General features: G+C 40.2%; 1 protein-coding gene across 1 annotated transcript; it reads left to right on the top strand.

The window, feature by feature from the left end:
• Window positions 1-1,961: 1,961 nt before the first annotated feature.
• C1H3orf38 (chromosome 1 C3orf38 homolog) lies at window positions 1,962-9,641 on the top strand. The gene is made up of 3 exons (XM_071757074.1): window positions 1,962-2,136; window positions 4,241-4,461; window positions 7,643-9,641. The coding sequence occupies exons 1-3, from the start codon at window positions 2,004-2,006 to the stop codon at window positions 8,216-8,218; spliced, it is 930 nt and encodes a 309-aa protein (XP_071613175.1). The 5' UTR covers window positions 1,962-2,003; the 3' UTR covers window positions 8,219-9,641.
• The last annotated feature ends 2,675 nt before the right edge of the window (window positions 9,642-12,316 follow it).

Below are 12,316 nucleotides of genomic sequence, written 5' to 3'. Positions count from 1 at the left end.
GTTCATTGAAACAAGCAAAATTAAATTAATTTATATTTCTTGTATGCATTTTCTAATTTTAAGCTTGTAGGATGAATTTTAAAAAATCCAAAATTTCAGCAGCAAAATTTCCGTGGTGGCCTGTAAGTTGTCCAGTTTTATGCAGAATGGTGGTGGGACGTCTTTCTTTTTCATGAAGGGCACACAAGTAACAGGGTCTGCAGAATGTGTAATAGATGTATGTCATATATATACGTATATATGTACATATATAATGTACATATGCAATGTACATTATATATGAGACAGATCTTGTCAATAGAAGCTGCTACATGTTGCTTGAACTGCATAAAGAATATTAAATCATGTGAGGGAAAATTTGGCACAGCAAACATTTTGTTGAATCTTTCCAGATGCTATAGGACTGAATTTTTATCTCAATGTTGGACTTAAAATTAATGAGCCAGATTGGTTCAGCTGTTTCTGGTTTATTTTGCATTCACTGCTGTAGCTCAAGAGAATAGCTGTTTACTTTAGCTGAATGTTGCTTGTTTTTCTTTGATGAACCTGGGGGAGCTGCACAGACAGTTTTTTCAGACCTCAAAGAGGGAGCAATCTCCTAAAACAAATGTATGTGTAACATGCAGGGTAGAGATGTGTTCTCTGTTCATGCAGATGTTCTCTGTCTTAGATTTACAAGATCTTGAGGGCAAGCATTCATTATTAGAGATCTGAACAGCCTGCCATAAAGAAATGTTCCCTTGCTTTGTCATCTCTTGGAGCAAAAGCCTCACTAGTAATTTTAACTCCAGTCTTCAAGAGTGGTCTGTGTATCCTTACAGAGTCTTGGTCTTCCTGTTTTAGAAACCCCAAGCAGCTTTAGCACCAAAAGGTGGCCTCCTTCTGCTACCCATATTGAAGCCTGGGTTTAATGAGAGTGCCTGCTTCTTCTGCCATGGTGAGGCCAAGACCTCCCTGCATGTGTATTTTTCTCACTGTTAGTCCTCATCTAGCTTACAGTCCTTAAGATCAACTGAAGCGGCTGGTTTTTTTGTTGTTGTTGTTGTTTTTTGTTTTTTGTTTTTTGTTAATCTTCTTTTTTTTCTTTTCTCTCACTAACCCCCCAAAAAAGAACATTGTTTTTTTTGTCTGCCCTTGACTGAGAAAAGTGCTGCTCCTCCAGTTGGCAGTAAAGGTTCAAGCTTCACATGTAGAACAAAAGCAGCTTTGGCTTATAGAAGTTAATTTCCTTAGGGAGATGCTGCACATTTGTGGACATGGGTAACTTGCTTCGTGTTGGCTCCCAAGGTGTCCCAACAGCTCCTTTAGTGGAAGATTTACTCCATCCATCAGTGGCTATATCTCAGATACCCAAAGATGGGTCACTCTTCCTGAAGTGGCCACCTTAGATGTTACCACAGCTTGAGGAAAAATCATGGTTGAACAGATGTGGGTTATGGGGTTTCGGTCTTCCTTTGCATCCTCTGACAGGGAAGGGAAGTCCCCACACACCTGGGGGTAAGCAATGGGGTCAGACCCCTTGGTTGTGGTTCTGCACTTGGTTTAAGGAGCGGGGGAAGAAAACCAGGACGGCAGCTTCACAACCTGACGGCAGGGAAGCGCGATACTTAAACTCTTCATATATACATTTAAATTCACTTTCTTGTGGCCTTCCCTCCCCCCTGGGCCAGGCTGCAGCTTTTGGGCCCTCATCTGCCCGGCTCTTGCTCTCCACGGACAGCTCCAAGGATGGCTTGGGACGCTCTCGCCCTCCCGTCCGGCTCAGTGGCCCGCAACACGGGGAGGTTTCTCGTTGCTGTGAGGAGTCCGGCGGCTCGGCATCACGGCCCGAATACGGCCCCGCATCACGGCCCCTTCTCTCCCGCAGCTCCTGAGCGGAACCTCAGTGTGGCCACTATTTCCACCCGGCGCCCATCACCGTCACGGGAGGGGCCGGTTAGAGCTGAGTACAGGAAGCTGCAGTTGGGGAAGCGGCGGCGGCTCCGGCGAAGCGGGCCGGGGCGATGACGTCGCTGGGGCTGAGCGAGCGGGAGCAAGCTGCTTGCCGCGAACTCCTGGAGTTTCTGGGGACTAACGACCTGATGGCGCTGACGGACACCGTCACCAACCGCCTGGTACACCCGGAGAACCGTCAAGGTACGAGGAGCCTGCGAGGGGAACGCTGACTCCTGCGGCGGCCTTCCCGGCCCGACCGCCTTTCGTCCCGGCACGGTAACACTGAATCTTGCCCCTCTGCCTTGTCGGGCGCGGCTGCCTGACCCCTTCCCGGCCGGCCCGTGGGCTTGTCGGCCGCTCAGACACGTCCGGGTCGGACGTGGAAGTAAGGCTGGAGGCTGCGGGCGTGGTTTTGCTCCAGCGCCGCGGACTTCGGGCCGGGCTGGCTCAGAGCTGTGGGCTGGGGAGGAGAAGACTTCGGCCGGTGTGCTGCAGCTGGCTAGGGGGGTTCGTAGCGCCCTGCCCGAGGAAGGCTGCTTCTTTTTCGGTTGTAGCTGCTCGGAGCCTTTTCCTCCAGTGGTCTGGGTGCATCCGAGCAGCACCAGGATGTGGCTGGTGGGAGTTATTTTAGCCAAGGAACTTGCTAGTGGCTTGTAGCAGATTTTCAGTTCTCAAGAGCTTCCTTTTCTCTTAGGCCGCCCTCCCCGGTGAGCCTCATGTGCTGCTGTGCCCTGTTAGTGCTTAGAACGTGTTTAAACTATTGTCTGTTGCTGTTTGCGTTAATGAGGTTTGCTTTCAGATTTTGAAAAGGTAAACCAAAGATCTAATATTGAATTTTTTTTTTTTTTGTAGAACAGGGCACTCTCAGGTTTGACCATCCCCCATCACTTCATACATGCTAAGATTTGTTTCATCCAACTTGATTTTCTACAAGACTTACCTGAGGCCACTTAAAATATTGCCCTGAAATGTAGTCATCCAGAAATCTTGAATATGTTTCATATGATATATCTCAGGCCTGTAAGATTTGTCAAACACTAATCTTGAAAAATTCTTATGCCTGTAGCTCTTACCTTTTATTTTGCAGTGGTTGTAAATTAAATTAGAATTTTTTTTAGTTCATTCTGTTTTTTCCCCATCAGTTAGTATCTCTGTGCTGAAACTCACAGTTTTTATAAGTAAAATTTTAGGTACCCAGCCGCAGAGCTTGCTACCACAACTACTTTAAAAGTGAATTGCAGTTTGTTGTGTTTCCTAAATTGTACCAGTCTTGTAGCTGTTTTTTTTCATGTTACTTTTCAGTGCACTGTTATTGTGCTGTGATTCATGGTGTTTTCTCATGAACCTGGAAGTATTAATTTTATTAGCATGAAAATAAAACAGATTTAATTCTATTCCCATCAGCCTTCAGAAACCCAGATGGAACCTCATTTTAACAGTGTGTTATCTGAAAAATAGCAGAGTGCTGGTGCTAGAATTCTTGTTCAGCATATGAGTCATCAAAGATTATCTTAGTTATCTTTTTGGATTTCTGTCAATTTTCTGTTAATGGGAAAAAAATTGAAAACTTGGAAATTTTTGAAAATAACAACATGTTCTCTGACCAAATCATGTTTGATACATAAATTAAGATTCACATTCTGTATTCAGAAGAACCATAAAAATTTTGTCTAGTTCTTCATTCTCTGTGTCATTTTCATTCTAAGAAGGTGGGTGGATTGCTTATTTGGAACTATCCCAGAGCTTTTCAAATGAAAAATGAAACCAAACTCAGCTAAGTGGAGTTGCTGTATGGTGACACAAAGCAGGAAGTTCTAGGTGATTTCCTGTTACAGGAACTTGTTTTGAAGGTTAGCTCCATCTTGGGAAGTACTAGTGAAATACATTGTGTGCAACAGACTTGATACTTCTTGAAGCAGTCAAAATTTCTAAATAGATTGAAAATAGTTCTAGAAATGTTAGAAATTTAATTTGGAAGAGCTGCATCCTTTTCTTGAAACTCAAATAATAAATAATAAGTTCCAAGCAGCCATTGATACTGGAGGAAAATATTCTGAAGTAGCACAGACTTCACTATAAACAACATTGTTTCAAAACATGCTCCCAAGTCTATAGGTGTCTTCTGTGTCTAGGAGGAGGAGGAGGTCAGATTTCAGGTTGAAAAAAAACTTTGAAGTATTTGCATTTCATTTAAGCATGTTGTGTGCTTTATTTGGAGGTGCTGCTCAGGAGTTTAAGGAATGACATTGGTATGGGATTTAATAATGAGAAAAGCAACTGTTAACTCGAATTTCTTTACTTGCAGAAGCCATTCATGCCATTTTGGCTTACAGCCAAAATGTAGAAGAACTTCTGAAACGCAGAAAAGTCTGTCGAGAAATCCTCTTTAAGTATTTGGCATTACATGGAATTCCAGTGCCTCCTTCCTCTGAGAAGAATCAACTCATTGAACATGTAAAACAGTACTGGAGTAGACAGTTCACAAGATGTGGCTCAGAGTCAGGGGAGAAAAAAACATACTCAGAGGTGAGTGCTGCTTTCTGAAAGACCTGTGGATGTTTAGCATTGCTTTTGCAGGATAACCAGGGTAAATGTTCTTGCATGCATCTAAAAGGTGGCTTTTCACATGTATTTAGGAATGTACTGAATCTCTGTAACTCTTGGGTTTGTTTGATTTTGGTTGGTTCGTTGTTGGTTGTTTTGTTTTTCCTCTTTTTTAAAAATTACATCATTTTAAGGTCTCTGTGCCAACGTATAACTTGCAGAGCACGCACTTCTCTGTCTTGCAAAGTGTATGTCACAGTTTAGCCACATCTGGTAACAACCAGGCCTCCTCTCACTTACCCCTCCCACCCCCACTGTGGGAGAGGGAGGACAAAATATACCTAAAGGCTGTTAATCAAGACAGGAATAGGGACATTTTCACTCCACTGTGCTACTCCATGGGTTGCTGAAGGGCAGCTGCCATCTCACCACGGGCTGCAGGGAAATCTCTGCTTGGGTACCTTTTCCCCCTTCTTTCTCACCAATCATTTTATCTCTGCTCTGGCATTACTCTCACTTCCCCATCTACAGTGGTCTGCAGGTCTTTTTGTAGTTTCATTTTCCCCTTCTGGAATATGTTACTCACAGAGGTGCATCCACCTTCCCACATCTGCTCAACCTTGGCCAGAATTGGGAGCTGGAGCCAGGGGAGCTTCCAGCAGCTTCTCTCAGGAGACACCCCTGTCACCCTTACACAATCAAAACACCACTGCACTATCCCAAGACACTATATTAATGTGTTTGAAGTCTAATGTGTTGGGTCTTCTCCATACTGTTAATATTTAAGTTGTACTGTAAGTTAAAACAGAAGCTATTTGCAAGTAATTCTGTAGATTCAAGGACAACTGAAAACAGTTTTAATGGTACAGAAGCTCTGCATAGTCCCTTGTCATTTTTTCATGTGGTGGATCATCATGAACTTCTGGTATAGATTCAGGATATCCTGTCATATTCCATCCACATCAGGCTTTACAATACCATTGGCAAGATGCACACCAGAGCAGAGCAAAATGATGCTATTGGTAGCAGATCATAGGGTGAAAACATGTCAGACAGAAAATGTGGCAAGGGAGGGAATGGAGAGAAAACTTCCACTTTGTAAGTGGCCTTCATCTACTTCTAGAGACAGTGCAATCAAAGCAGCACTGTCTGCAAGCTGTTTGCTGTTCAGTTAAGAGTGCAGAATGGATTTTAGCTAATTTTTCTGTCATTGAAATGAAAAGCCTGTAGCAGTGCTGTGCCTGTGTCATTTTTTTGCTTTATGATAGTAATACTTAACACAGTGCAAATAAATGTGTTTTAGAAGTTACAGGTTGTTTTGAAGTTCAAAATTTTGACATTTACATCCATCCTGGCAGTGTCATGAACTTCCAGTGTTTTATTAGTTTTATTATAGTTTATTATTTTATTAGTTGGGGATCTTTACCGTGTAGTTCGGAATGGCCGCCTTGCTCTTTCCCGTGTTGTACTTCAGAACCTGATGTGCAACAGCCCCACCAGCTGGACTGGGAGAGCTCTGTAACTGTTGGTAGCCTGTTGCATTGAGCTTTCTCTCAGGGAGTAACTGATGAGAATTATGACTTAGCTGAAAATTGTTTTCAAAACAGTTTTTAGTGTGAGTAGCTTTTGAGGAAAAAAAAAAAAAAAAAAGTCACTTTTGCAAGAACACTTTCCAAGTGTTACTTTATAGTGAAGTTTTGTGATGAAAGGTAAATAAATTAAGTTGTCCAAAGTATTTATTGTTTTGAAGTATTTCTTATCCCTCTACATCTTAATGTATTTTAGGAGTGTATTTTAGGTATGTGTAATTTTCTGGAAAACAAGGAAGTGGCTTGTCTGTAACATATCGGGAACTAGTGGAAAATCTGCTTTGAGTAGTTTCATAGTTTCTTTTACTGACCCAGTCTTCTCTAAGGCTTTCACAGAGTTCAAGAATCTAAGACCAAGCCTTTTTAAATTATTCTTTGAAGGTCTGATTATCTGCTAGCAATGTTTACTTTGTGTCATTACTTAATTGTGCTTTCTCAGCAGTTTCAGTGTTGAACAGAGGATTTTATAACAGTTTGAAGGCAGGATTTTTTTGATGGGCTGACTGGAGTTTCAGTAAGCCTATGATGCTATGTGAAAGTTCCTGCAGCCCTTCTATCTCAATGACATATAGACTGGCTTAAGTGATTAGTTGTACAATTAGAAAATTAACTGAGATACTCCTCAAGACTTTAGTCTGTTTTGTAGGAACAATGGTAATGTACATTACAGTTTTCTTTGATTTGGGCTCTTTTCCTGTTAGAAATATGATGAAGACTACAAATTCAGTCATAAAAGTGACCAAGCATCTTATGCATGATTTTGGGCAGCTAAATTCAGGTGTGTGATCTGGTGGACAAAAAATTCTGGAACACATTAATTCTTTGATTTTTCAGTTCTCCCGGAATTGGCTTTGCATTTTCTTAACATATTCGATTGACACAGCTAAAATATCCAGCCAAATCTGAAGTATTCTGTCAGCTTCAAGTTATAGGATGTGCATTTTCCAAAGGTGGCATTCTGATAAGGCCTATTTGTTCTCATCTGTTATATAAAGATGCAGAAACCAAAGCAATTCACCAACTTAGAAGGTATAAAAAAGAAGAGACTGAAGATGACAGGAAACAGGACATGTCAATATAATTATTTATAAGCACTTTTTAGTTGATATGCCTTAATTTGAAATTAACTTTTCAGATTGGGTCTGTGTCCTTTTTTTCCTGTAACCTTTTGGAAATGCAAAGTTGGAAATAAAAGTTATTAACTAACTAACTTTCTACTCAGCAGAAATTTTGTCTCAGTGTGACAATCCTGGTCTCATCTCAGGGAAGTTGTTCAAAAATCCTTCACCTGCTCTTTTTCAATAGAACCAGGATTTTCCTCTGTGTTTATAAATTGCAGACCAACATGAAACTGAAGGACTCCTCTAAATGTGATTCAAGGTACCCTGGTTGTCTAGATAATCATGATAGTAAAATGAAATCAGATGTTATTGTGTGTGTTTTATTCAGGCATTTCCCTTGAAGAAGACTTAGTGTGCTTAAAATAAGGATTTACATGATTTTATGTTGTTATAAATGGTAATATTGCATGGTGAGGCTAAATAATTCTAAGGGAAAAATGTGCTTGATTGCAGAGTCATGGAGAGAGGAAAAAGCCACCACAAAATGACATTCATCATCTAGGAGAAGAATTCTGTCAATGGTTCTTTGAACTCCTGAATTCTCAACATCCTTTGGGAGTAAAATCTGAAGGAAGATGGGGACCAGAGCATTTTTGGGAGGATGCCAAAATGAAATTTTGTTACAACACATTAGAAAAAAACACAGAAGAATATGTTGGTGCAGAAATAGTGAGCCTTCGTCTGCTCTCCTTGGTTAAAGAAGAATATCTTTTATTCAATCCTAATTTGCGTGCCAACGGACTAAAATGTGTCATGTCTCCACATGGGTTGCTACTGATAGCAGTGGCTGGTACAGTACATAGAGAAAACACTTGTTTGGGCATCTTTGAACAAATTTTTGGACTTATTAGCTGCCCTGTTAGGGACAATACCTGGAAAATAAAAGTTGTGAGTCTTAAAATAGTTGGACAGAATGCCCTGGACCCTGGGATTCAAATGGAAAAACCGTCCATAAAGTATGACTCAAACCAACTGCAACAGTTGTATGATGGGAAAGAACTGACTGTATCTGAATGTCAGAAATTCTGAGCAATTCTTTCACAACTGAATGACTGAGGTGGGGGGAATGTACAGCACTTGTAGTGCTCAGGTGAATGTTGAAATGGTTGCAGCCATGCGATGTCTCTTTTTTGAGTCAGATTTGTCAAATGACAAACGGATACAGAGTCTGTAGTACAGGTGATGCTTTTGGGCATCTTTCCAAGAGCTACCAAATATTTCAGAGTATGACTTTAGATTTTGTACTGCAGTTAGGAATGGAGTTAGTTTGATCATCCTCAGTTACAAAACATGTTTCCATTTAAGTACGAGTTGGCAGCAGTGTGTAATGAACCGGGTGACTTGAGGTTCACAAGCAGCACAAGCTGCTTGTCTTCAGCTCACCAGTTTAAGCTCTTACATGAGTTATAATAGAAAGTCATTGCTTCTGGCTTTCTGAAATTGGGGTTGGTGAGTGTCTGAATGGACATCTAAGCCCCAAGAAAATCTGCCTTATTTCTGGAACTAGTGGGCAAATGGAGACTGCTGCCATTTAGGTTCTAAATGGTTCCCTCACTGAACAATTAAAAGTAGCTTAATGGGACAATCCAGGGAATTTAGCATCGTTGAAGTCTTTTCTTTGGGCTAATAGCTTCATTTCTTTTTACTTTATGGTTCCCACTTTGCAATGAACATAAACTCTCAGTTCTGTTGCAAGCAGACAAATCTGAGTTGGTGGCCCAGGCATCCATTTCTAGCAGTGACTCTCAGATGATGTAGTTGATTTCGTAACTTAAAGCAACGCTGTATAAACCAAATTCTTTGATAATTATTTTGTACATACTTACTACAGAGTTTTTATTGGAATAGTTGTGATTTTTATATGTTCTCTCAAAATAAGAATTTTATCTACTCTAAGGTACTTTATTACATTTAATAGAAGTCAGTTTTACACTGGGCAGTTACAAGGTGATCTTAAGTATATCCGATTACAACTTAATAACTGAAATTTTTGCCTTTGCAGACCTTGAAATTTTTTACTTCTTAGAATTACTATTATTGTAATTATTATTTTTAAGGGATTTGAGTTTCAGTGAGGTAAAAACTCCTTTTTCCACATCTTGTTTGGATTATCTTTGTGGTTTTTTTCATTTTATAACCTCACTAATAGAAATCATGAAAACAGGAACATTCCCTGTAACACAGAAACAATTCTTTTGGTTTTGTTGTTTTTGTCAAAGGTAACAAATAGTAAAATTATGGGTGAGTGTGGAGAAACAAGAAGACTCGTGTGCACAGAACTGGTTACAAACACTCTGAATTATCTTTAAAATTTCTAAAATAATTTAATTTCTTATCAAAAGTTCAAATACTTTGTTGGAATGTTCTTTCCCAATAAACAGTTGAGTTATGGCTTCTCTAGCTGTTGATGCATAATAAATAAAAATCAAACTGAATTTAAAATGCAGAAGAAGCACTTGCCTTGTGTGTGTTGAGAATTGCATTCCTCTTCCTTCAGGTAAGGTTAAGGCCTAAATGTGCACCTTTTCACCATTCAGTTTGACAGTCTGTAATTCAACTAAATGCTTTGTCACTTGCAGAAATGTAGTTGGCAGCAAAGCTATTACTTTAGTCAGTGTGTTAATTATGAACATGAATCAGAGTATAAATTACATTACTGATTTAAGCTGATGTGTGCCCACCCCTTTCCTAGACTTGGGTACCTGTCCTTGCTTCATTCTTGTGTCAGCTTTAATGCTTGTGTTAGGTGAACAAGAGGGGGTGAGGACTGATCCAAGTGAAAACCAGCTCGTTGTCAGAAACCCTTTAGGCTGATGAGCTCTGTGGGAAGGCTGGCCACACAAGTGCTAGTGTCAGCCTGAGGAATAGAGATGAGAATTTGCATTTCTTTGGTGACAGCTGGAATTTCTGTGGGATTAAGCAAATGATCAAATGGCAGACTTTGTTAATTCATACATTCAAAATGTTTGATAACTGTTTCATATATTATGTTAATAACATGCTGATATGTTAATAATGTTTGATATGCTTCATAACTTTAAAATTCTACATGCAAGGAGTATTGTGGTAAATCAGCTTTTTACTAAGGTTGGTATCAAATGAACTTATTCTTACTCTTTCAGTTTTCCTCCACTAGGTTTGCAAGAACATGTCAAATGTCACATTCTTGTGACTTCTATGTACATCCCTGTTCTGTTGCAGAGTGGAGGTGGTGCTATATGATGTACTGATCACCTGGTATGACTTTTTATCCTGTGATACACTTTCCTGTTTCTCTCCCAGGGTGGCCTTGCTCTTTCAAAACCATGCTCATCCCTTCTAAATGCATTTTGTTTCCACTTGGAAAAATGTCTTCCTGTTTTATAATGGTTCTTCAGACTCTCCATCCTGCAAGGAGACAGAACTGCGTTTTGAAGGCTGCTGCCTGTTTGCAGTTGGAGGGGAGGCAGAGAGGTGGCAGTGCCTCTGCTCTCTGACATTCCATGTATGTAGAATCATGCTGTGCCTTGGGAGAGTTGTGAGGTCATACTTGTAGTACTACACTACAGGATGTCAGGGATTTTGCTGGTGCTCTGGTTGTTGTTTATTGTGTTGGGACTTGTTTAAATGGAGTACAGCCAAAAAAACTTTACTTTTTATTGAAAGGACTTCATCACTCCCTCTAGATGCTGCTGTTCAGAGCCAAAGTAACTTCTAATTGGTTTACCTTTTGAAACAATGGATGCTGTAGTTGTGTTTAGGAGAGTCAGAAAAATTAAATTAAACTACTTTAAATCTCTTTTAATCAGTTTTCTTTTGCAGCACTTGTTATTGAACACATCTGTCTTGACCTAGACTAACAGTTTCTTCTGTATATCACTAGTACTTAAGCTGAAATGCTAAAAGTGTATTTTAGAGATCTGTCTCTGGAAAGTAATTTTTTAGCAAAATGCTGACTTGAAACAAAGTGGACAGAACCTTCTGAATTGTATAAATATTAAAAAGTGGAAGACATAACCCTCTGTTCTAATCTGCCACACCAATTGGGTTGAATTTTTTTGTCTCTGAAGTAGGAAGCTTGAATGTCTTGAAACAATGTATGAGCGGGACCTCTGTGATTGTGTAGGCCAGCTGCCTTACTGCAGGTTTTGCTGTATGGCTTTGGCTGTGCTCACTCTCCTTCAGGGGAAGAGGAGAAGACCTTACACAGCATTAAATGAGTTCTGACTTGTGTCTTGTCATCTCAATACCCAGCAAGACTCAATTTACATGATATTTTATCAAGCTTGTAATGGTAACAAAAGAAATGTGTTTTCTTTGGATGCTCACTTCATCCATGAAATTAAATTTTTAAGTGTATTTAGGAATTTGTGTCTAATGTTCCTCATGTATGTCCTGCTCACTTAATAACCTGAGGAGCACATCTCAATGTTGATGACATAAAATACTTGCTAGGTTGCATTTCCTCTCCCCTCCTCCCATAACTTGCAAAGGTAGGAACAATGCCTTTGCAGATTTTGGTGTCTCTCTCTCTTAATGTTTCATAATGTGTGTATCATCAAGCAAGCTGTCAGTTCGACTCTTTTCTACATCCAGTTTCCTGAACTTGAAAACCCCAACATTTTTTTGTGGTCCTGTTTCAAAAGGTGTGAATTTTTCATTGCTGTTGGAAAGCCTACTTCCCACCTTGGGTTAGCTCTATTTTATTAGTTCACAAATTTATTGTAATATACTCCAATGGTGGCTGCAGAAGTAGCTCAGCTGTTAAACCACTGGATTAAGGAAAATAATTTGTAGTTGTGATATCTTTCTCACCTGAGATGTTTGCAAGCAACGGGCATGTCTCACACTGGCTGCAGAGTACCTAACATTCCTCTTTGTGTATCAAAATAGAAATTAGGCAGGATAGCAGTGACAAAGTTTCCCTGTTAAGCACTCTATGGAAGTGCACGCTTTTAATTCTGTGTAGGATCTGTGTGGTTCCAGAAGTGTACGGATCTCTTGCTTCGTAGCTGTGACTTTGAAATGGGAAGCTAATGGTAAACCCAACACTAAGTGCTGCTAAGGACACTTCTTTGAGCTGAGGGGTCTGCAGATCAGAAGTAAAGCCCTACTGTAGGAATTGAGGGCAGGCAGATGTCTGCAGGA

Source organism: Heliangelus exortis, chromosome 1 (genome assembly GCF_036169615.1).
Source record: "Heliangelus exortis chromosome 1, bHelExo1.hap1, whole genome shotgun sequence".
In the NCBI taxonomy this organism is placed as follows: domain Eukaryota; kingdom Metazoa; phylum Chordata; class Aves; order Apodiformes; family Trochilidae; genus Heliangelus; species Heliangelus exortis.
The sequence above is the reverse complement of the archived record's forward strand: the minus strand, read 5'-3'. Positions and strand labels throughout refer to the sequence as shown.